Source organism: Ochotona princeps, chromosome 3, assembly GCF_030435755.1.
Source record: "Ochotona princeps isolate mOchPri1 chromosome 3, mOchPri1.hap1, whole genome shotgun sequence".
NCBI lineage: Eukaryota > Metazoa > Chordata > Mammalia > Lagomorpha > Ochotonidae > Ochotona > Ochotona princeps.
This window is the reverse complement of record NC_080834.1, coordinates 89,482,629-89,505,467: the sequence shown is the minus strand read 5'-3', so window position 1 is coordinate 89,505,467 and position 22,839 is coordinate 89,482,629. Positions and strand designations below refer to the sequence as shown.

General features: G+C 45.2%; 1 protein-coding gene across 1 annotated transcript; it reads left to right on the top strand.

Moving 5' to 3' along the window:
- The first annotated feature begins 261 nt into the window (after positions 1-261).
- Positions 262-22,336, top strand: MUC13 (mucin 13, cell surface associated). Its single transcript, XM_058661342.1, has 11 exons — positions 262-310; positions 3,151-3,273; positions 5,623-5,729; positions 7,481-7,536; positions 10,980-11,143; positions 17,056-17,181; positions 17,499-17,619; positions 18,188-18,225; positions 18,933-19,017; positions 21,113-21,317; positions 22,107-22,336. The coding sequence occupies exons 1-10, from the start codon at positions 268-270 to the stop codon at positions 21,315-21,317; spliced, it is 1,068 nt and encodes a 355-aa protein (XP_058517325.1). The 5' UTR covers positions 262-267; the 3' UTR covers positions 22,107-22,336.
- The last annotated feature ends 503 nt before the right edge of the window (positions 22,337-22,839 follow it).

The window sequence follows — 22,839 nt, the reverse complement described above, 5'->3', positions numbered from 1 at the left end:
ACCAACTCCACAAACACAGACAACTCCACAAGCACCACCAACTCCACAAGCACCACCAACTCCACAAGCACGGACAACTCCACAAGCACCACCAACTCCACAAACACAGACAACTCCACAAGCACAGACAACTCCACAAACACAGACAACTCCACAAACACGGACAACTCCACAAGCACCACCACCCCCACAAGCACGGACAACTCCACCAGCACCACCACCCCCACAAGCACAGACAACTCCACAAGCACCGAAAACTCCACAGTGATGACAACTAACCTCCCTACAACTCTTGGCACCACAGCTGCAGGTAATGTACCAACCACAACTACTTCTCCACTGCCAAATAGCAACGTTCTGAAAAATCATGCCTTAGGGCCTACTAGGCCTACACCAGGGGACAGATACAGCCAACTCCTGGCCCTATAAAGCCGAGGAAATCATTTGGCATGCCTTGTCAAGACAACTACAGGTGGAATTCCAAATTCAATATATCTGTACCCCTGTGATTTTGAAGTTGATTATATTATATAGCCTAATTTTAAATCTAAGTGGCCCTTGGCAGGAAAAAGGTTCCCTGCCCCTGCTGGATGGTGCCAACAGTAGCACTCCTTCCCAGACCACCAGTTCCTCAGACTCCTCCATGTAGGAGGCTGGGTGAGTGTGTTCTGGTGGGGAGGGAAAATGAGTAGAGATACCTAAGATTGCCTTGGATGTGAACAGTGGACTTAACATCTGAATCTCAAGAGCTAGCGGTGAGCTCAGTCTCATTCTGTTCTCCTTTCCTCCCAGTCATCCCAACCCAACCTGTTCCTCAGTGATCATTATTTTTTGAAGTTGATTTTGTGACCATTCCCTCTACCTCTCATTCCCTCTTACTAAGGGACTTTTAGAAATAGTGTCAGCTTCTCTGAAAAGAACAGATCCAAGTGAGTGTTGACTTACCAACCCTACTTGTCCAGCTCCCCTGGTCTACCTAAGGAAGTCATCTTTTTTTTTTAAATCCTTGCTTTTGATCTTTATTTTGATCCTTAATTTCAAACACATCATCAATGCCTGACATATGATAGGTATCTTAAAATATTTGTCCGATAAATGGAATTCACAATTTCCATTAATGTCAGTTTTTGATTGCTGTAAGAGTTCTTTTTTTTTTTTAATTTCATTTCATTTTATGACCCAGTTTCATAGGCTCTGGGATCCCCCAACCCCTCCCCATGCTCTCTACCCATAGTGGATTCCTCCACATTGTTGCAGTATTACAGTTCAAATCCAGTCATGTTAAGATGATGGCTGATCGCAGTTTGGAATGTGAAACAAGTCATGAAATTTGAGCCCAAGTGATCAGAAAGCCGAACAATAGAGTGATCAAAACAGCCCTGAGTATGACAAAGGCCAGTGTTCAAAGGACAGATCTTTTGGGGATGTACCCAAGAGATAACGATTGAGCACACACTAAATTTATTGAAACACAAACCAGTTGTCTCATTTCCCTGTGTTTGTTCTAGAACAGAGACCAACAAACTATCAGTGAGCCCTACATACTATTCTAGGTTTTATGGACAACATGGGGTCTCTGTTGCACTGAACCACTTTGCCTTTTTTTTTTTTAAAGTGGCAGCTATAGTCAACATGACGAATGAATGAATGAACCTGGTTGTGTTCCAATAAAATTTTATTTACATAATCACAAAATTGGTTAGATATGGCTCATGAGCTACGGATTCCAGAAGAATCCTCAAACCTAAAAGCCTGGGAACATAAATAAAACAGCTCATTCTTAGGTGGGGAAGCTGAGTTTCCATGAAGACAATGAGTGCAAGTTGGTGTCTCTTCCACATGCTTCTGGGGTCTTCCCCAGTATTTTTGGACAGATCTTAGAAATGGATGGATAAGCAGATATCCCAGAGCCTGTATCAGATCTTTCATGTCTGAAGGGACCACTCTGAAGCCTAGGTCAAGTGGGATATAGCTAAACCATCAACTCTACTAGAGTCAGGAAAGGGAGAATTTCCAAGCTCTGCCTCCCTAGACATACTCTCAGAGTACGGCAGTCTTCCTACACCCTGACCATACCACCAGCTATGGGGAGTGGGACAAATCACTTCTTTTTTGGCGTAAGCATACTTCTTGATAATAAGATGGAGCTGAGCTAAAGCACCACCCAAACCCCTTATAGCTGTAGTGTCCTGTTCCTGGCTACAGAATGAGCTATGAGCCTGTCCTTCACTGCTGATGGGAAAGCACAACAAAGTTTCTTTGATTTCTTCCCAAAAGAAGCTGTGCTCAGTTTCTTCTTTAGGATTTTCCAAACCAACAGTGTCTACACTTGTAAGAATATCAAGATAACCCTATACATTGTCCAACACTGAAGAAACTCTGGAATCAAGGCTTGAAAACGATTTCACTTGAGGGAAGTGATGAAAATGATCCATCTGGATCCACCATTTAGTAGTCATCGCTTGAAATTCCCTCTCCAGATTCAACCCATGCTCTGCAGAGGGGGATGACGGCACTTGGCCTGACCCAGGAGTCTTGGCCAGTGATGTGGGAACCATAGCAATGTTCTTCTTCCTCTTTGTTCAAGTCAGTCATGCAGAAAGCTAGGGACTACAGTGACTCCTCCTCATTTCCTCCCAGAATCTTCGCTGAGTTAGTTGACTTTCTGCCTGTTGCAAATCTTTCCCGTTTCTTCAGGGATGCCATGTATGGTAACTAGAAAAGGACATTCCATTTCTTTCTGGAGCTTCTTAACTACCTCTCCCTCTAGGAACATTATTCAGATTTTAAAAAATAAGGGTCTATCTCAAATGGTTTGGGGAGTCTTAGCTGGTAGTAGAGGTCAAAATCTAAGGTTCTAGAGAGTTCTGGGGGCCTAAAAATTATCTCCTTGGAATCAGAAGGTCTCCATTTCTTTTTCCCTGAGCAGGTTCTCATCCACTCAGCTCTAGCCTTTACTGTCCACAAAAACTTGGCTCTAGAACTTCTGTAACAGGTTCCGTAGAGACATAAGGAAGTGTGTTCTAAGGGCATGATGTAGAGTAATACAGCCAAGGAGTGAAAAGGACCTGGGAGGGAGGCATCAGGAGTGGAAACAATTGTTCCAGGTGTGATCACTTCTGCACATTTGTCATCTCTTTCTATCCTAAGGTCCCAGCGATCCTTGCAGAGACAATCCCTGTAATGGTAGTTCTTCATGTGTGCCCTTGAATACCACGTATTTTTGCCTGTGTGTTGAAGGATATTACTATGACAATGAGACGTGCCGGAAAGGTGAGTTACAAGGGATAAACCATGGCAGAACTCTGTATCCCATATCTAAAGGGGGAGAAATAAGCCAAAGAATGATGGCAAAAGAGAGAGAGAGAGACTGCAAAATATGAGAAGGAGGAGACAAGCGGGGAGCAGTGTCCTCCAGCCAAGTGGAGATGTGACTCCTGCCTTTGTCCTGGTGCAGCCTTGTAGGAGAGGACATGGAGCCAGTGGGTGCTAGCCTTGAAGGTCCTGAGAGGGTGCATGCTCCTGGGAAGCGAGGTGGCACAGAGTGTTGCTACAGGGGACACTGAGACCAAGTCTCATGTGCCTGAGACACACAGGCAGGACAGGAAGTCGGATCCTTTGCCCTTGGCGCCATTCTCCCTCTTGGAACTTGTTTACTCTCTAACAGTAGACCCTACTTTAGAGATGTTTACAAGCCTCTCAGCTCTATAAATGGCCTGCAGGGACCAACTGATGCACACTTGGCACAGTCTTTTTGATGGCTCATTCTATTTTTCTTTTAAAAATAAAAAATTTGTTTTTTAATTTGAAAGTCAGATTTACAGAAAGAAGGAGAGACAAAGGGAAAGGATCCTTCATCCACTGGTTCACTCTCCAAATGGCTAGAGCTGAGCTGATTCAAAGCAAGGAGCCAGAGCTTCTTCTGGGTCTGCCATGTGAGTGCAGGGTCCCAAGGCTTTGGTCCATCCCCCATTGCTTTCCCAGGTCACAAGCAGGGAGCTGGATGAAAAGTAGAACAGCCAGGACACAAACCAGCAGCTATGTGGGATCTTGGCACTTGAAGATAGAAGAGTAGCCATTGAATCACCATACTGGCCCCAATTCTATTTACTCTTTTTTTAAAGATTTATTTATTTTTATTACAAAGTCAGATATACAGAGAGGAGTAGAGACAGAGAGGAAGATCTTCCGTCCAATGATTCACTCCTCAAGTGACCACGACAGCTAGTGCTGCACCAATCCAAAGCCGGGAACCTGGAACCTCTTCCAGGTCTCCCACACAGGTGCAGGGTCCCAAAGCTTTGGGCCATCCTCAACTGCTTTCCAAGGCCACAAGCAGGGAGCTGGATGGGAAGTAGAGCTGCTGGGATAAGAACCGGCGCCCAAATGGGATCCCGGGGCGTTCAAGGCGAGGACTTAAGCCACTAGGCCATGCCGCCAGGCCCCTATTTACTCTTAATATTCTTTTTTGTGATGTCAAATGCTTTGATTCATGTTTCTGTCACAACATATGAATTCATTCAAGAATTAAATTTACTAACAAAGATTACTCCAGTAATTAGAAGATACTAACAGTGCTATTTCAGGTAAAGGTCTTTAGTCAGATAAGCTGCATTAAACAGAAGTATCTGTTCATGATCAATTAGCTGTTAATATACAGAAATTTAGGTTCATCATACTTTCTTCCATTTATCAATTATTCTAATAATCTTTCAAACAATTATAACAAAAATGCATGTATCATTAAATCATATGGCATTATTTCTTACTCAAAGGGATGATATAAAATTAAAATCATATTGTAAGATTAAATATCATTTTTTAATTTTTGTTTTACTCAGAATTTTATAAATGTATGCTAATGAGCACATTAATTCTGATTTTTTTTACAAGGGATTTATCCCTGTGGCACAAAGCTCAGATCATGTGGCTGCTGTGCAGGTCCAGCACCTGACTCTGAATTCCACAATATTTCTTTTTCTGTTTAATGAATGCTTTGCCAGAGCAGATTAATTATATAGGAAATGAATGTGTTGCTTTGCCCACAGGGGTAGGAATAAAAGAAAAAGAGTTCATGTTCTCAGCACTCATGCTGCATTGTCTGGGAATCCACTCTAAGCAGGTGATCCCAAATCCAAAACAATCATGCGTTGTAACTCTCTCCGCCTTTTAAGTCATTAAGAGCAGTAAGTCTAACAACAAAAAATCATTTTTGTCAACAAAAGGAGCTACACTTCATTTAAATCATGCTACCGGGAGGGAATTGGGGAGGGGATAAGGGAATATGGAGCTGTATCTTAAAATGATAGCAATAATAAAATATTAAAAAAAATTCATGAAAAAGAAGAGTAGGCAATGATTTGGCCAGGTGCTTATTATGTAATAGTAAATAAAAAGATGCATGATATAAACAGAATTTCACACATAAACTATGAGAGCAAGGGCTGGGAAAAACAAGCCAACATGAAAAATGTTGTGTTAAGTTGCCTGGGTTATGGGTAACAATTTATTGTGTTTTCCATTTTATATAATCATCATACAATATTAAGAACTTTAAAAAATTATCTGTCTTGGAACAACATGAAAATTGACCCTCTTTGCATTAAATGGTATGTCTTTCAGGAAAGACATTCCCTGGTGAGATTACAGTAAACGTCCAAGAAACATCTGACTTGGAAAATAAAACTTCTCCAGCTTATCAAAACCTACATCATGATGTTACTGAATTTGTAAGTATTTTGTCCCTTCCATTTGGCATCAGTCTCTTGTCTCTCTGAGCTGCGTGTGAAGACCGTCGGCAGGTGGCATGTCCTGACTCCGTAGTACGCTTGTTCCAATAGTGAAGGGCATCCCTGCTGTGAGATGCACAGTGGCTGTCCTGATCGCCCCTGAGCAGTGCTTCCCACATGTCCAGGCCCCTCCTAGGTACCCTGGACCCTCCCTGGCTTGCACCTGGGTGCAGAACACCTGGCATGCTGACATCACAGAGGGCCGCGTCAGTCTTTGTCTTCCTCATGCCCGTTGTTATGTATGCTATTACTGTGTCTTAAAATACACAAGTAAGTTTAAGAATATTTTGCTTTAAAGTTTTATTGGTTTGAAAGACAGTTACACAGAGAGAGGAGGAGGGTCTTTCGTTCGCTGTTTCACTCCCCAAGTGCACACAATGGCAGGAGCTGGGCCGGATGGAACCAGGAGCTTCTCCCGAGTCTCCCACATGGTACAAGCGTCCAAGCTCTTGCACCCATGTTCTGCTGCTCTCGCAGGTGTGTTAGCAGGGAGCTGAATGGAAAGAGGAGCAGCTGGGATCTGAATCAGTACCCAAATGGGATGCCAGTGTCACAGACAGTGGCTTTGTACCACTACACCACAACACCAGCCCCAAGTTTAACGACATTTTAAAACAAAATATTTCTACAGGAACAAAGATAAAATGTAAAGCTATTGATTTTTCCTTTGTGCATTGAAATTTACACACATTTCCATATTAGTCTTTTTTTTAATAACTGAAAAGGAAACATTGATGCATCTGAATTGCCATGTTCCTCCTTTTTCCCCTTGGAGATGAAGGACAGCTTCATTTCATGTAGGTCCTTGTGAGAGTTGTGTCCTGTGAAAGGAGGGGGGAATATCTCCCCTGGAGCCGCAGAAGCCTGGCCTGGAAGGGATTGTAGAGGACGTCCAGTAAGTGCTCCTCAAAAGTCAATTTTAAGGGGGAAAAATACCAGTCTTAACTCTGTCATAGAATTCTACGTGAAGTTCACTTTTTAACCATTGAAATCTTTTTTTTTAAAGATTTATTTTATTTTTATTACAAAGTCAGATATACAGAGAGGAGGCGAGATAGAGAGGAAGTGGAGCTGCCGGGATTAGAACCAGCGACCACATGGGATCCCGGCGCATTCAAAGCAAGGACCCTAGCCACTAGGCCACGCCACCAGGCCCCTAACTATTGAAATCTTAATGGATGACAAGAGCTTTCATTCAAGATTATGTCATTCAGAAGAATTATATTATTAGAACTGACAAACAAGAATTTAAAAAAAAAAAACTAGAGATGATTCTACAGGTAATTCAGTGGGAGCAAGTACTCCTGACTGTCCATCCCTGCACGCTCTCTTTTACATCATATCTTAAGCAAGGCAATTGAAAATATGCTCCTTGGGTCACTTGATGAATAGATGAAGCATACACATAGGCAAGAATAATACATATGTAAAACTTAATATGCGATATCGTCTCATTTTAAAGAATATGATCATTGATTTGACTGGGTGTTTTAAGCTTCCATCCTTTTGCTGGATAATTGTGACTTATCAGACTATTAATAGTTCACAGCAAAAATACTGAAAAACATTGGAGTGTATGTCAAGAGCAAAAATAATCTGTTAATAAATGAGGTTATAAGGTTATGCTGAAGCTACATAGTCACCCTTAAAACTTGTTTTTAACTTGTTATTAAACCTTTTCTTTCCCCCAGTTTAAAGAGGCATTAAACCGTCCTGATTATGGACAGACTGTCATCCTAAAAGTAAGGTGAGTTGACTGGGCAGTGGGGTACTTGGGAGCCATGTGTGTTTGACTAACTTCTGGGTCTGTCGTGAGCTCCCTGAGGAAGTCCCAGGGCCTTCTTGTAACAAAGCCTGAGTCCAGATGAGGTGACCAGTCAGATTTACAGTCAGGACTGTGTGCCTTGGCCTTGGCCTGCCTCTGATGTCACAGGGACGTTGGGCCTGGGTGGACAGTATGTGGCCTGGGGTCAGCCAGATGTTATCTGTGGTTTAGCTACACAGCAATGTGTGCATGTGGTCCAGCACATCCTCTGGGTCAGGGTTGCACCTTCATTCCTTGGCTACAAATCTCATGGCTGTCAACTCCTGGAATGCGTATCCTGGGGGCATGAGAGAAAAGTGAATGGCTCATAGCCATTCCTTCCCTGAGGTGGAGGAGGGAGGGAAGAACACCCACACCTCGCTGCTGAGGGACCAGGAGGGCTGTGAGACCAAGCATGACTTAAACTTTACGTAACCATGAGCGCTGAGTACTATTTAGGAACACAGTAGATTCGCAAGCAGTTAGTGATTGTTTCCCAGTCTCTTTCTCTGAAACATGGTAACACACAAGTTCTCTGGCCAAGCAAAGAATGCACTAGGTGAGTGGCATTGTAGCCTGATGTCGTATTTATAGCAGAAGTTTTACTGTTGCACTTGTCCTTATAAATCACATCAAGTCCTTTGTGGAGTAAGGGTGCCTGCATTGTCAGCCTTCCACATCCACAGGTTCTGCAACCATGGACTTAACAACCATGCATCAAAGAAATTCCCTTAAGAGAAATTGTGTAGCAGACTTATACAGACTTTTTCCCTTGTCCTATTCCCTAACAAAGCAATATAACAACTATTCCAGGAGCATTGATACTGTCTTGGTTATTCTAAGTGATCCAGAAATAGAATACATGGGAGGATTACACAGGTAATACATTAACACTGTGACACTTAATCAAGGATTTGAGAGATTTTGTTATCCACGGCCAGCCTGAAACCAGTCCTGCATGATTGCCCAGGGATGGCTCTGTGTGTGTGTGTAGTTTATAACTGTATAAAATGTTGCAGGTGACTTTCTAAAGGCAGTCAGCTTCATGTTGGTCTTGAATGAGGGAGAATTTGATTGGCAGCTGGGGGACCTTTGCGTGATGAGGGGTGGGCAGCAAGCAGCAGCTGGCCGCAAGTGCAAGGATTCCAAAGCTGGAGAAATACAGAAGCCAACAGAGGCTGGAGGACTGTGGGTGACTTCAGGGTTTGAGGTTTGGTGTAGCAAGCAGCAGACAGCCAGTGTACACGGGAAACCAGATGGCAGCAGAACAGTGCGGTGCGGAGATGTCAGGTAGCACTGGACTTCATCACTGGCCTGACCCTTGCTGGCTGCATGGCCAGACAGGAACTCTAACCCCTCTAGGTTGTTACTCTGTCTGTGCCATGGGGATAATCTGGTCAACTTCCTTGGCCCATGTTAAGGATTAGTCAGTGAGGTCTCGTTTATGAGATTCCCTGAAATGTTGTCAACTTTACCACTAGTCTGATTCATTTCCAGATCAGAGATTCTGTAGACTTCTGGAGAGCTGGCCAGGGGAGTCCCCAAAACTCTGATGCTCCTCTTATTCTTGAGGAGTTGCTAACAGGAGCCAAGGGCACTTGGAAACCAGCCTTTGCCTGCGAACCCGGGTCAGGGAGGGCAAGTACTTCCCCAGCCCGGGGGCCACTGCAGGGTGAATGGGCCTGGATCTCACCTAGCAATGGAGGCTCCAGCCCAAGATTAGCTTTCTCCTTTGAACCCCCAACTCTCTCCTTGCTGTGCAGATGTTGGAATTGAAAGGGTCGCCGGAATTTTACTCTCCCAAACCTCGAATTGAACAAAAGAGGAAACTCAGGCTTGGAGAAACTAGGAGTACTCTTGGGCCACAAAAGATAGTTAGAAATCATTGGTGGTCAGCTTGGGTCTAGATGTCCTCTCTTAACTCCAGGTCTAGAACTGTAGTCAATTACAATTAGATATACCTGTGAGTCATCCCTTCTTTTCATGGTTCCAAGGGTATAATTTCTTGCTTCCCAGATTAGAGTGGTAGCTGATAGTTTCTTTGAATGAATGAATTATGATCAGCATTTTCTTTCATAGGCCCAGTGCCAAACTATGCCATAGATTTCTAGATATTTTAACCAATATAGAAAAATATGTATCATGTGCCCATTCTCACTGCCTTGTACAGCCTATTGCCACTTCCCAAATTTTATTACAAATGATTTATGTTATAAAATTGTAAGTGAAAGTTTTGAAGTCTACTTCAATTTTCAGACTCCTTTTTGAAGTGATTGTTCCTAGAAATGGAGTTTGGCTCATGTTTTGGGTTTTCTTGATTGTTCTGAGGACCCAACATGGCTGTAAATATGTCTTCAATAGTTGGCTGTATTTTCAATTTTTTTGTACATTTTTACTTATTTTATTTTTATTGGAAAGAGATTTACAGAGAGAAAGAGAGACAGAGAAAGATTTTCCACCTGCTGGTTCACTCACCAAGTGACCTAAACAGCCAGAGCATTTGCAGGGTCCCAAGGTGCAGGGTCTCCCCCACAGATTCCTTTAGTACTACACTGCCAGAGGGGGTGAGCCTGCTGCCCACCACCCAGCCTCCAGGCCTGCAAGAGACAGGAAGGGGTTCTGTCCAGCAGTTCTGGTTTATTTGGGAAGTACAGATTCTTATATAGGGTAAGGGATAGCCTCAGGCCAGAAATTTCAGGAATTCCAGGAGGGGAGAAAGTAGGAGCCAATTACTAGGAGCATGACTGTGGAAGCCACCTCCCATAGGCCAGGGGTAGGCAGTGAAATGGCCCTGGCCAATCAGTCTTTCTTTGAAATGACTTGACCCCTGCCCTGGTTCACTCCCAGGGCTCTGTCCTTGAACGCCATCTTGCTTACCACATGTAACCCAGTGACCTTGACTGTTAGCCGCCATCTTGTTGACTTAGTGACCCCTTTGCCCCTGAGCCCCCCACCAAGATTTTGGGCTGTCCTCTACTGCTTTCCCAGGCCACAAGCAGGGCGCCAGATGGGAAGTGGAGCAGCCAGGATACAAATTGGTTCCCATATGGGATCCAATTGCATGCAAATAAGAACTTTAGCTCCTAGGCTATCGCACCAGACCCAAGTTTTCTGTGCTTTTAAGTGGAAGATATAGTTGGTTGATTTATAAGGCAAAGTGATAGAGAGGGAGACTCAGAGAGAAGAGAGATCTTCCATCCACTGGTTCATTCCTTGGAGCCTTATTGCAGCCCTGGTCTCGATATTTAGATCTCAATAGTGGAGATTTGCCAGTGGGCCAGGGTCATGGTAGGCTGGGAGGTCTGGGAGTCTGGAAGATTGGAGGATGGTGTATTTGTTGATTCTTCAATTCAGCTCATCAAGTGATACATCCATTTTATTTTTAGCACATCTCCTTCACGGTCAGCAAGATCTGAACTGCTTACTGCTGGCAACACTGTTGTTAAAGTAGTGAACATTTTTCTTGAAAATGCCAATATAACTGCAAGTGATGTAGCTGAGTTAATTGAAAATGCGACTAGTATGTCATCTTTTGTGAAAAGTTATACTGGTAAGTATTAAATAACTTCACTCAAGTTTACCTAAACTACCTGCTTTTTTTTTTTTTTTTAAGATTTTATTATTATTGGAAAGCCGGATATACAGAGAGGAGGAGAGACAGAGAGGAAGATCTTCCATCCGATGTTTCACTCCCCAAGTGAGCCGCAACGGGCCGGTGCGCACCGATCCGATGCCGGGAACCTGGAACCCCTTCCAGGTCCCCCACACTGGTGCAGGGTCCCAAAGCCTTGGGCCGTCCTCAACTGCTTTCCCAGGCCACAAGCAGGGAGCTGGATGGGAAGTGGAGCTGCCGGGATTAGAACCGGCACCCATATGGGATCCCGGGGCGTTCAAGGCGAGGACTTTAGCCGCTAGGCCATGCCGCCGGGCCCTAAACTACCTGCTTTTTTAATACCTTCCTCTATTGTCTGTAAAAAGGGAGCAATGAGTGCCTAATTGGCTGGGCGGCTGTCTCCAGATCTCTTTTAATGAATTTGTCCTCCCTTTCCTTTCCCTCTTGCCTTCTCCTTTGCATTTATCTTCTGAGCCATCAACTGACCAGTTGGTTCCTCTCTTGGGAAATGCAAGTGATCAGACCTATCATCTCAGAGGAAGGCGAGCAAAGGATAAATGAGGGCTTTGCACAATCATAGCTTTGCAAGCATTTATACAGTTCCAGCTGTTCTGCTTCACCTCTGGGCTGATGCACAAGCCCTCAGCATAGCTCTAACAGTTGGCATTTGCTGTGTTACAAACCACCCCAAAACTTAGTGATGTAAAATCAGTACAATTGATTTTTTTTCAACCTCATAATCCTGTCAGTCAGTTTGGGCTGGTCTTAACTGCTACTTTCTAATGGCCTCGTCCAGGCTACACTGACTCTTGTTGGACTCGCTTAAGCGCCTGCCATTAGCTTCTGGGTCCCTGGAAGGAGGGGGACGCACATCTGCACAGCTGGACTGGTCATCTCTGTTCTATAAGGTCACCCCTCCTGCTGACCAGCCTAAAGGATTTTAGGAGCACAAGAAGTTAAGGTCCAACGCATAAGAGTTTCTCAAATCTACTTGTGTGGTATTTACAACTCAGCTAAAGCAGTTCATGTGATGTGGCACAGTGTGGGACAGCCCCATCATGGATCTGGAAAGTCATGGACATAGATGCTTTGACCCCCAGTCAATCCCTCACAGCCATGTCAGGTGCTCCTCACCCAACAGGTGACTGCCAGGGCTGGTCCAAGTGGGCGTGTGGTGCAACAGGCAGTCCATGCTGGTCACCAAGTCCAGAGGCCTCTTCTGGCTGCACTGGACACTGGTTCTGTGCCCTCATGAACTGCTCTGCCCAGCCCTCGTGCTCCCTTCTCCTGTCCTTTCCTGCCTCCTTCATCCTTGCTTTGGCTCTTTCTAAGCCTCTTCGCCTCCCAAATTTTTTACTTTTTAGTTATTGCAAGCTTCCTGGCCTAAGATGTAAAACTTATTTCTCAATAAAAAAAAAGAACTTTCTGCTCAGTTTTCGTTTCCTGACACCTTTTCCTCAAAAATTTATAAAATTTTTTGCTGATGTCTCCAGACTCAGAATGTAAATATCCTGGGATAAAACACATGGAATTCTGTCAGAGAAAAAAACAACAGCAACACAAACAAAACAAAACAACAACAACAACAAAAACCAAAGAACAAGGGCTTCTCTGTTCCTCCTCTTTAGGTCACTTTTTACTGACATTCATTCAACTCTTTTGCAATGTAGTCTAATTTCCTGGCCAAGAGCCTGGAGAGACATCATTATCTTGTTCCCACATCACCTTTCAACTTCCACAGCCTTTCCACCAGCCCGTTGTAGTACATGCACACCCCATACATACACACCTCGTCCCTTCCTTTATTCACTCATTTTCCACTTGAACCCTTTTTCCTTTGCCAGTTGAATCTGTTGTTGCTATTTTTGTCATTGTCATTCTTGTTTATGCTGAGCCTATGTTCAGTGGCGTCTAGTCTTTGGTACATTTTCAATATTGTATTTTCAGAGACAGGACTCTCTCCTCACTGGATTTGCTTCTTTCATCTAAGAACATTCTATACAAGCTATATTCCTTTTTTTAAAAATATTTCTTACAATTTGAAATGTGGATTTACAGAGAGAAGGAGAGACAGAGAGAGAGGTTTTTCATCTACTGGTTCACTCCACAAGTGACTACAATGGCCAGAGCTGAGCCAATCCAGAGAGACAGGAGTTTGGAGCTTCTTCTGGGCCTCCCATGCGGGTATGGGGTCCCAATGACCTGGGCCATCCATCACTACCTTCCCAGGCCATAAACAGAGGGGATTGGAAGTAGAGCAACTGGGACACAAACCAGTGCCCAAGAAATGCTGGCACACACATGGAAGATTAGCCTATTGAGTCACAGGGCCAGCCCCAAGCCATGTCAGATTTTTGAAAAGCCTGGCCTCCTCTCACGTTAATTTTTTAGAATTTATATATTTGAGGGGCAGAGAGAAAGAGAGTGCAAGCACCAACACCCATTGGTGCACTCCCCAATGCTTGCAGCAGCCAGTGTTGGACCAAGTCAAAGCTGAGAGCTACCGATTCAGTGCAGGTCTTCCCTGAGTGTTGTGCTAGGGACCCAGTCACTGGAGCAGGTATCATTGCCCCCAAGGTCTGCATTAGCAGGAAGCTGGAGCCAGCAGTCTGACTCAGGTACCAAGTGCAAGCACTCCAGTATGTCACACAATGTCTAGACCCCCACCCGCTACAGTTTTTACTCCGTTTTGTGGCTGCGCAGTTAGAATTAGTTTTGGAATGTCTTTCCTTGTTGAGCTATTTTTACCTTCTAGAATCTCATACCATGAAATCATACCTTTTCTTTCCTGAACATTTTGATATTGACCGTCCCTGAGTCCGTTGTGTGCAGTTCTCTGTGCCCTATGCTCTTCTCTGTCACGTGGATTGCGTTTCCTAGGGGTGCACCACTTCCACCTGCCTACTAGTTTCTCTTCGGGGTCTGCATGTGGTCCAGGGTACAGTTCAAGCAGCCAGCACCTGGATAGGCTGTATCTTATTCTCTGAGTTTTGCTCAGTGAGATTTCCAGCAAGAGTGGGGAGGCTGAAGGTCTCATTGGCACGGGCGAGGAGCATTCTTCAAGATAAAGTGAATGTGCAGGTGTTTCATTTGATTCTCCTTAGTAATTGTCTTGGCTACAAGCCCTGATGTGCTTTGCTTTGAAATTATTTTTCAGCTATTCCTTTATTACTCTGAGGCCAGGCGTGTATCCTTAGATGTGTTAACAAAATGTTAAATGATGCTAGCCAGGGGCAGCCAGATTATAAACCACCCAACACATGAAAGTGAGAGCCTACTGACTTTTTTTACGATTTATTTATTGTTATTGCAAAGTCAGATATACAAAGAGGAGGAATGACAGAGAGGAAGATCTTCCATCCATTGATTCACTTCCCAAGCGGCTGCAACGGTTGGAGCTGTGCTGATCTGGAACCAGGAGCCTAGAGACCCCTCCAGATCTCCCACACGGGTGCAGGCTCCCAAGCCTTTTGCCATCCTCGACTGGTTTCCCAGGCCACAAGCAGGGAGCTTGATGGGAAGCAGAACCTCCAGAATTAGAACCAGCGCCCATATGGGATCCCGGCGCATGTAAGGCAGACTGTAGCCATTGAGCTAACGCACTGGGCCCAAACCTATTGCCTTTTAGAGGAAAATGCGTTTTCCTGCTCTCCATTTGAGCTGTGAGGACATTTTCCCACCTCCACGCTGGAAGCTGTAGTATCTCTCTCTCTAGTTTTGTAGAAGTGTTTTCAAGTTATGGGTGATAGAGGAAGCTTGGGTACAAGTCAGGGTGGTTAGTGAAGGGTAGCCATACATCTCCACCTGTTCCTACTCCCTCCTCTTACCCATCCTCAAATTCATCTTCCTACGCATATTACTTACCAGCAGTCTTCTAGACTAACATTCTGAGGAGAGTGCCTCCCATGTCATGCTTCTCAGAATCTGCCAAAGGGTTCTCTGGCTAATAGGATAAAATTTGATGTCCTTAGCCTGCCATTCAAACCCTGTTGTTCGTGAATAAATTTCAAAAAAGGATTATTTCTTGAGGCTCCTACAGCAGGCACTATCATTTACAAAAGCTTGCTCAATTCTTAAAAACACTCATGTGAAACAGGGTTTATGAGCCCTACTTCATTGACAGAGGGGTCATGGACACATCCCCTCACAAAATTGAATGATCCGAAGGGAGCATGCCACAGCTAATAAATGGCAAAGTCAAAAATTCTCGATTTTATTTATTTTATTTGAAAGGCAGGTTTGCAGAGAGAAAGTGAGACAAGAGAAGGAGCTACAGAGAGAGGTCTGTAGGCCACCAGTTCACTCCCCCAAATGGCCACCACGGCTGAAACTGAGCCAGGAAAGGCACATCAGATGTACAGAGAGAAGGAGAGACAGAGAGAAACATCTCCCATCTGCTGGTTCACTCCCCAAGTGGCTGCAATGGCCAGAACCAAGCTGCTTTGAAGCCAGAAGCTTTTTCCAGGTCTCCCATGTGGGTGCAGGGTCCCAAGGCCTTGGTCTGTTCCCTGCTGCTTCTACGTAGACAAGCTGAAAGGGAAGTGAAACAGCTGGGATACAAACTGGCACCCATAGGGATCCTGGCACATGCAAGGCAAGGACTTTAGCCACTAGGTTATGTCACCAGGCCCTCTTTGCTGCTTCTGAAGTGCCTTTGTTCACTACACTTAAACAACCTTGCCTGTTCTTGGTTCATATTTTCCCCCACTTTTTAAGATTTAGCTCAGTTCTCACTTACTTCATAATGCCATCTTTATTCCTTAAAAGATTTTTAAAAATCTTTAAAGGCTTTAACAGCATATTTAAAAGGAAAAGATTTATTTATGTGTTTATTTGCTTAAAAGGCAGAGTTACAGAGAAAAGGAGAGACCTCTGCTGATTCACTCCCAACATGGCTGGAATAGCCAGGGTCGGGCCAGGTAGGAGCCAGGAGCTTCTTCTAAGTTTTCAACTTGGGTGCTAGAGGTCCAATGAGTTGGACCAGCTTTTTCTGCTTTCCCAAGTCATTAGCAGAAAGCTAGATCAGAAATGGAGCAGCCAGTACACAAATTGGCACCCATATGAAATGCTGGTGGTCAGGCAATGACTTCATCCACTGTGCCACAAGTATCAGGCTATCTTTAGCTATTTGAGTCATGGAATTTCTGTTGGTTTTGATCAACAAAACCTTGTGCTGAGTTGTTAGTTGTTTGGTGCAATTCTACAAAGAGAACACCCAAAACTTGCGCCATTTCTGTAATACTTGTAATACAGCACAGAGGCAGGTGCAAGAGGGATCTTGAACTTGAATCTAATTGTGTTACATTAACTGACTAAGGAAATAGTCATTGAAGAGATATTAGAGAACTTGATATCCGAATCTCAGATGGCTGTTTGTTAAATCAAAACATACTCAGGGCCCAGCATGATAGCCTAGTGGCTGGAGTTCTCTCCTTGTATGTACCGTGATCCCATGTGCGCACCAGTTCATATCCTGGCTGCTCCACTTGCCTTCCTGCTTGTGGCCTGAGAAGGCAGTGGAGGATGGCCCAGGGCCTTGGGACCCTAGACCTGAATGGGAGACTTAGAGGGGGCTCCTGGCTCCCGGCTTCAGATCAGCTTGGCTCCAACCATTGTGGCCACTTGGGGAGTGGACCAGTGGACAAAGGATCTTTCTCTGTGTTTCTCCTTCTCTCTGTATATCAGCCTTTCCAATAAAAATAAGTAAATCTTAAATATATATTTAATATATGAATATGTATATATTCAAAAACAAAGCGGAAGAGTAAGGAGTAGGATGCTTTTACAAATTATTTTATCCATATTGTCTTGCTGAATGTATCTTTGAAGTCTTTGTGCCTTTTACACAGCTCAGAGTTTATGTGATTTTCATGGCTGTGTAAACGTTACTGAAGATGATGATTGCAGTGATGGTCTTACTTGCACATGCAAAGAAGGGCTGGAGAGACCTAACATCCTGGCCGGTTTTTGTGTTGGTAAGTGTTCTACCTGCTTCTAAATGTTCTTTACAATTTCTACGCCTTTAAATAAGACACAAACTTCCCTGCTCAAGTTTCTGTGAGCATTCCAGTCTAGGTGCTGGGGATTCTGCCTTTACACACAGGGTGAGGGAATCAGACCTTGACCAGGGCTGTTGAGACAGCTTCAATGGGGGTGTCAGTTATGGAGCCAGTGAGCACCCCCATTTCACTTAGGAAAGGCAATATAACAAAAATGGTCTTCTGTCCCATGTCTCATTGGGGTCGGCGAGGTTTGTTTCTGAAAATTACCCAGAAATCATTCTGTTTTGAAGCAACGTGCCCCAGTGACTGCAATGCAGAGAACAATAAGCAATGCTTAATGACAAAGGAGGACGAGAAACCCACCTGCGTCTGCCTAGCGGGCTATCGGAATGACAGCGGGATCTGTCAAAAGTAAGAACGGTCCCTCCACTTTGGTCCTTCCACCTCTTAGAGCTTGCAATGCATAGACGGGTTTAGAGTCAGGAAGTCAGTCAGCTGGCCTGGATGGGTGGGATAGCTCCTCGTCCTGCTCTACACCACCCTCAGGAATTCTTTCTGGGCATTCTCTGCATGGCAGGAGCTGCAATAGGCAAGACCTAGTGCCCAACGTGCCAAGGGGATAGAGATTAATGCCCCATTTGCAGGTGAGAGAGCAGGGCAGCCAACCAAGTAGCATCATGACCTGAGAGCATCCCCTCTGCTCCCTACCTCTTGAGTTCAGCTTCCCCTGAGTTGCCAGGAGGCAGGAGTGTTCAGACAGTGGTAAACAAGATCAGGTGGGATGTTAAACCTTCTTTGCCTTCCAGATCCACCTGGAAGGTGCTCTCCTAGAGCCTAAGGAACACAGGGAAACTGGATCAGGACCAGGCCAGGGCAGAGGAAAAGAAGCAAAAAATCAGAATGGAGATAGACCAGGAACTCTAGCGTGCTCCTTATAGGGGCTCTTGAACGTGACTACTCATTGCTCGCTATGTTTTAGGTGTTCATTCGGTTACGGTGGTGTGAACTGCGAAAACCGTGAGTAGTAAAGTCTTGCTGGTATAAACAACTAATGCAACATGGGAGAGAACATGAAACAATGGTCATATTCAAAATCCTCTCTAGTTCCCCCACAGTCTGTCTTCCATCATAAAGAGAGAAAATTTACTTGCAATTTGTCTTCTGGGCCAGGCCACCTCATGGCTACCGTGTCAGCACTGGTAACCAAAACAATAAGACTCAGCCCAAGGGGTGTGCTGGGTACCCAAACATATCTATTTTCTACATAGGCTTATATACGTGTTTTCTGCTAGCAATGTCAAGTGGCAATAGTACTAGGCAGAGTAGAGCTACAAGGGGGAGAGTGGGTCCCCAGATCCATGAGGAACAAGTTTAATTCCAACTTAGTTCCTCTAGTTGCCCAGTAAGGTCAGACCTTTGCTTCCTTATAACTGGGGTAACAGGGGAGGTGTGGTCCTTGGTTGAGAGCCCACTCCTCAGTGAGTCAAAAAAGATCGTGCCACTCTCATATGTGTGGCCTTTGAGATGAGGCTGCCTCTTCTGACTGAATTGTAAAGATCCAGTTGGCAGTAGACCCTACTACTAAGTCCAGCCCTTAGAGGGATCAGAGACCAGAGCCTGATGCTCCTCACAGCTTGGAGTCCCTGGGGACACATGGACCCATGCAGTAGATAGGCGGGGGCCAGCCCGCCAGAGACCAACTATTCTTACTTTCTCTCTTTTAGCATTCCAGCTCATTCTCACAATCGTGGGCTCCATTGCTGGCTTTCTCATTCTCATCCTGATGATTGCGGTGATCTGCTCAGCAAGGTAGGAGATGGGAACAGTGTCTGTTTCTGGGGCACAGCACCACCCACATGATGCGCTAGCGTCCCAGTGCACCCAGCCTCTCCTGAACAGGAGGTCTTCCACCTGCTTGCTCACTCCCCAAATGGCCATCATGGCAGGAACTGAACCATCCAAAGCTAAGGAGCCAGGAGTCTCAGGGTCTTCCACGTAGGTGCAGGGGCCCAGGGATCTGGGCCATCCTCTACTGCCTTCCAAGGCCATAAGCAGCGAAGGGCCTCTTTAATAACTACTTATGTTTTTTCTTGCATTAGTCTTCTTATAAGTCTATGTGTGATGCAAAATCATGGAAGAAAATAGAGAAATGTGGAATGGCAAAGAATATGAGAAGACCAACCTGAAGCAACAAACATTTTGGCATATCTTCAAATAGATTTTGATGTAAAAATTTTTGAAATCCATCACATGCATTTTCCATAAATTTTTTGAAACCATTCCTGTACATGGATTTCAAACATTTTCCACAAAATAAGCTCTTTTCAGTTTTCCATGGATGCATCTTTCCAGATTATTTGCCATCTCTTTGGATGATAGTCTATACATAATTTTTGTATCTTTAAATGTTTTTGCTGACTCTTGCTTTTGCTTAACACTGTAAGGTGACACTCCCACTGCTTTCTTATGGCATTCGAAATGCTTTGTTTGCACAGTTGAATTTCACTGGTGTTGTGAAATATGATTTCTTCCAGGTACTTGTCCTCTTGGAATCCTGTTACAAGAGGTCTAAAAACCAACCTCTGTTGAGCCCTCTCAATTTAAAAAAAAAAAAATTAAAGGTTTATTCAATAATCTGAAAGAGTTACGCAGAGAGAGCCAGAGAGAAAAAGGTCTTCCATCCTCTGGTTCACTTCCCAAGTGACCACAATGACCAGGGCTGGGGCAGGCCACAGTCAGGAGCTTCATCTAGGTGTCCCATGTAGATGGCAGAATCTGAAGAACTTGGACCATCCTCCACTGCTTTCCCAGCCATGAACAAGGAGTTGGATTGGAAATGAAACATGCAGGACTCGAACCTATATGGGATGCCAGAGTTACAGATGGCAGCTATATGTGTTACACCGTAATACTGCCCCTAAAAAAATTTAAAAAGCTGGCTGTGCATGACTGGTTCTCAGCTGGGCACCTTAAATTCTTTTCTCTTAAGGGAGGAAGAGTAGGAGCTTCTCATTTATTTTTGCAGCAGATATTTAGGTGTGTCAGAGTACCCATTGTAAGGGATGGAAGTACATTCATTTCTTTTCTATCTTATAGGTGTCGGTAAGGATCCTCTCTGGCTAAAACAAGCTACTTTTTCATTCTTTTCTTTTCTCCTCTTTTCCCCCTCTTCTCCCTTTTCTTTATCTTCCTTTTCCTCTCTCTTTTTTCATTCCTCTCTTCTTTCCTCCCTCCGTTCCTCTCTCCTTCCTTCCTTCCTTTCTTCCTCCCTCTTTCCTTCCTTTTTTCCTTCCTTCCTCCCTCCCTCCTTCCTTCCCTCCCTCCCTCCGTTCCTTCCTCCTTCCCTCCGTTCCTTCCTTCTTTCTTTCTCCTTTCTTCCTTTCCTCCTTTCCTCCTTCCCTCCATCCCTCATCAGACAGACAGAGAAAAAGATTGCCCATTCATTGAATCAGTCCCCAAATGACCACAAGTTCCGGGACACATCCAGGACAAGTTTAGGAGCCTGGAGTTTTATCCACATCTCCAACAAGGGTGGCAGGGATGTGCCTTCTGCTCTGGAGTGGGCTGGCTCCTGGGACTCCAGGGTCTTCAAGAGTAGCTGTGGCACCTTATGGGAACGTGTGAGACTTTTTGGGCTGGTGGCAGTCCTGTATGTCAGTTCTTCCTGCTGCAGAGCCACATATGTCCTCATCCCAGCCACGGTTCAGGGTTTTGCCCAGAAGTTTAGGCATCAATCCTGAGTGGTGTTATGAAGTTATAATGAGTAATGGGGCATCAAGCCTGCAATTTCTCCTAAAGTGGCTGAAAAATGCTAACAATTGGGAAATTCACGTCATGGGTACATGAGAATCCTGTGTGTAATTTTACGTTACTGTCCAATCCTAATTTCTGTTCCTGGTTATAGGTCTAAGAATAAAGGCAAGAACATTGAAGAGCAGAACTTGATTGACAATGACTTTCATGGCTTGAAGCTACAGCAGACCACAGGTTTCACCAACATGGGAGCACAGGGGGCTTTCTTCCCCAGAGTCAAGACGGGGGCCTCCCAAAACGTCCATCCGCAAAACCCCTACAGCAACCCGAGAGGTCTCCCTGGCCACGACTATTAGGTGAGCTGTGGGACCCCACAAAGAAGCCCCAGGCAGACCAGAGAGGCCACTCTGCCCTGACTGCTGAGCCAACTTGGGGCCTCCTGGTGGCTTTCTGGGGCTAGGGTGGGGACCTCTGCCTTTGTGTGTTCTCCTGGCCACAGCTGCCCTGCGGGTTTGCTTGGTTTTTGATCAAAAGAGAAAGGCGAAGAAGGAAGTTCTTTCCCACCACTTTGCCCCTAACACTGACATCTGGGTCACTTTCCAGACCTCCCTTCATCTCCCTGGCCTTCTGTTTCCTGCCGTAAGTGCAGCTTACTTCAAATGCCCTTAAGGTCCTTTTATTGGAAACCTCCAGGTAGAGGACTCCAATGATTGTGATGACAGTTCCCAGGCTGTTGAAGGGGGCCAGGGAAGGATGCTGGATGTGGCCAAGTCTCTGTGGGATCCCCCCTGTTCGGGACTGTGTAAAGGCAGGGATCTCTCCCTCTGATCCCCAGACCTCCAGACAGCTCAGCCGTTTCTAAAGAGACAGGTTGGGCTGGGGATGTTTTACTGGCCTTGGAAGGACTGTCAGGACAAAAGGTTTGTGCTCACTAAATTTCTGTTGGGTCAATACCGACTCAGGAGACGGTGGCCAAGTCAGAAGCAGAAAAGAGGCCAGGTGAAAAGAAAAAAAAATTAAGGAAAAATAGGTGAAAAAGCTGAAGAAGGCTTAAGGTTCAGTAATGTTAATAATGGATGGTCTAAGTTTGCATATAGGTTTCTGTTGGAATGTTCCTTTCCTAAGAGCTTTCTCTCTCTGTCCAGAATGGTAGAATTTTGAAGTTGACGCACACACCTGACCTAATACGTGAGCTGCTGTTTGAGTGTTCGGAGAGACTGACTGACAGGTGCCAACACAACCTCCAGGGTTTCTCTCCCACCCAGCACCTGCTGGCCTTCCTCTCTGAATACAAGTTGTGAATGCCATGAATATAGCTCACCTCCCTCCCCCCAAAGACTAAGTATCTGAAATTAAACGCACAGGGATACTCTTAGCACTTGGTCAGATGGCTGATTTCCTCCAGTCAGAACAGACTCTCCAGACAAAGCTGCGTTGTTCTTCCCGTCGGGCTGCAGTCACCATTTTCTCAGTGTGGGCCCCTCCTGGGAGGAGTTGGTGCCTGACCCAAGGCAGAAGCCCCCCCGGTAGGGGCAGGCAGAGGGACCCCCTTCTCCCAAGAGACTTGTCCTCCCGTGCAAGCATGAAAGCCACCATCTTCTCCTGGGGCCCACTCTCTGGATGAGTTTAAGTAGGGCTACTGCTTCCTCCAAGCTAGAATTTTTGGCTTCCCTGGTACTGCCAGGAGCTTGCAACCTAGCCTCACCTGGAGGAAACCTAGCTTTTGCAAAGAGGATGCACTGGATATCCAGGAACTTCCTGAGGTTGAATAGGCAGGCAGCTTGCATCACAGAAGCTCTGTGTGGAGTTCCTCTACAGGGCTCATGAAGAAGCAGGATGAAGCCGGGCAGAGGCAGCCAGCTCCCACCCCTCCCATGC

Excerpts from the sequence above, each read along its gene's own strand:
- MUC13 (XM_058661342.1), top strand. The coding sequence starts at position 268 with ATGACAACTAACCTCCCTACAACTCTTGGCACCACAGCTGCAG. Across the intron at positions 311-3,150 it reads TCTTGGCACCACAGCTGCAG|GTCCCAGCGATCCTTGCAGA; the intron begins GTAATGTACCAA and ends TTCTATCCTAAG. Across the intron at positions 17,182-17,498 it reads CCTGGCCGGTTTTTGTGTTG|CAACGTGCCCCAGTGACTGC; the intron begins GTAAGTGTTCTA and ends TCTGTTTTGAAG.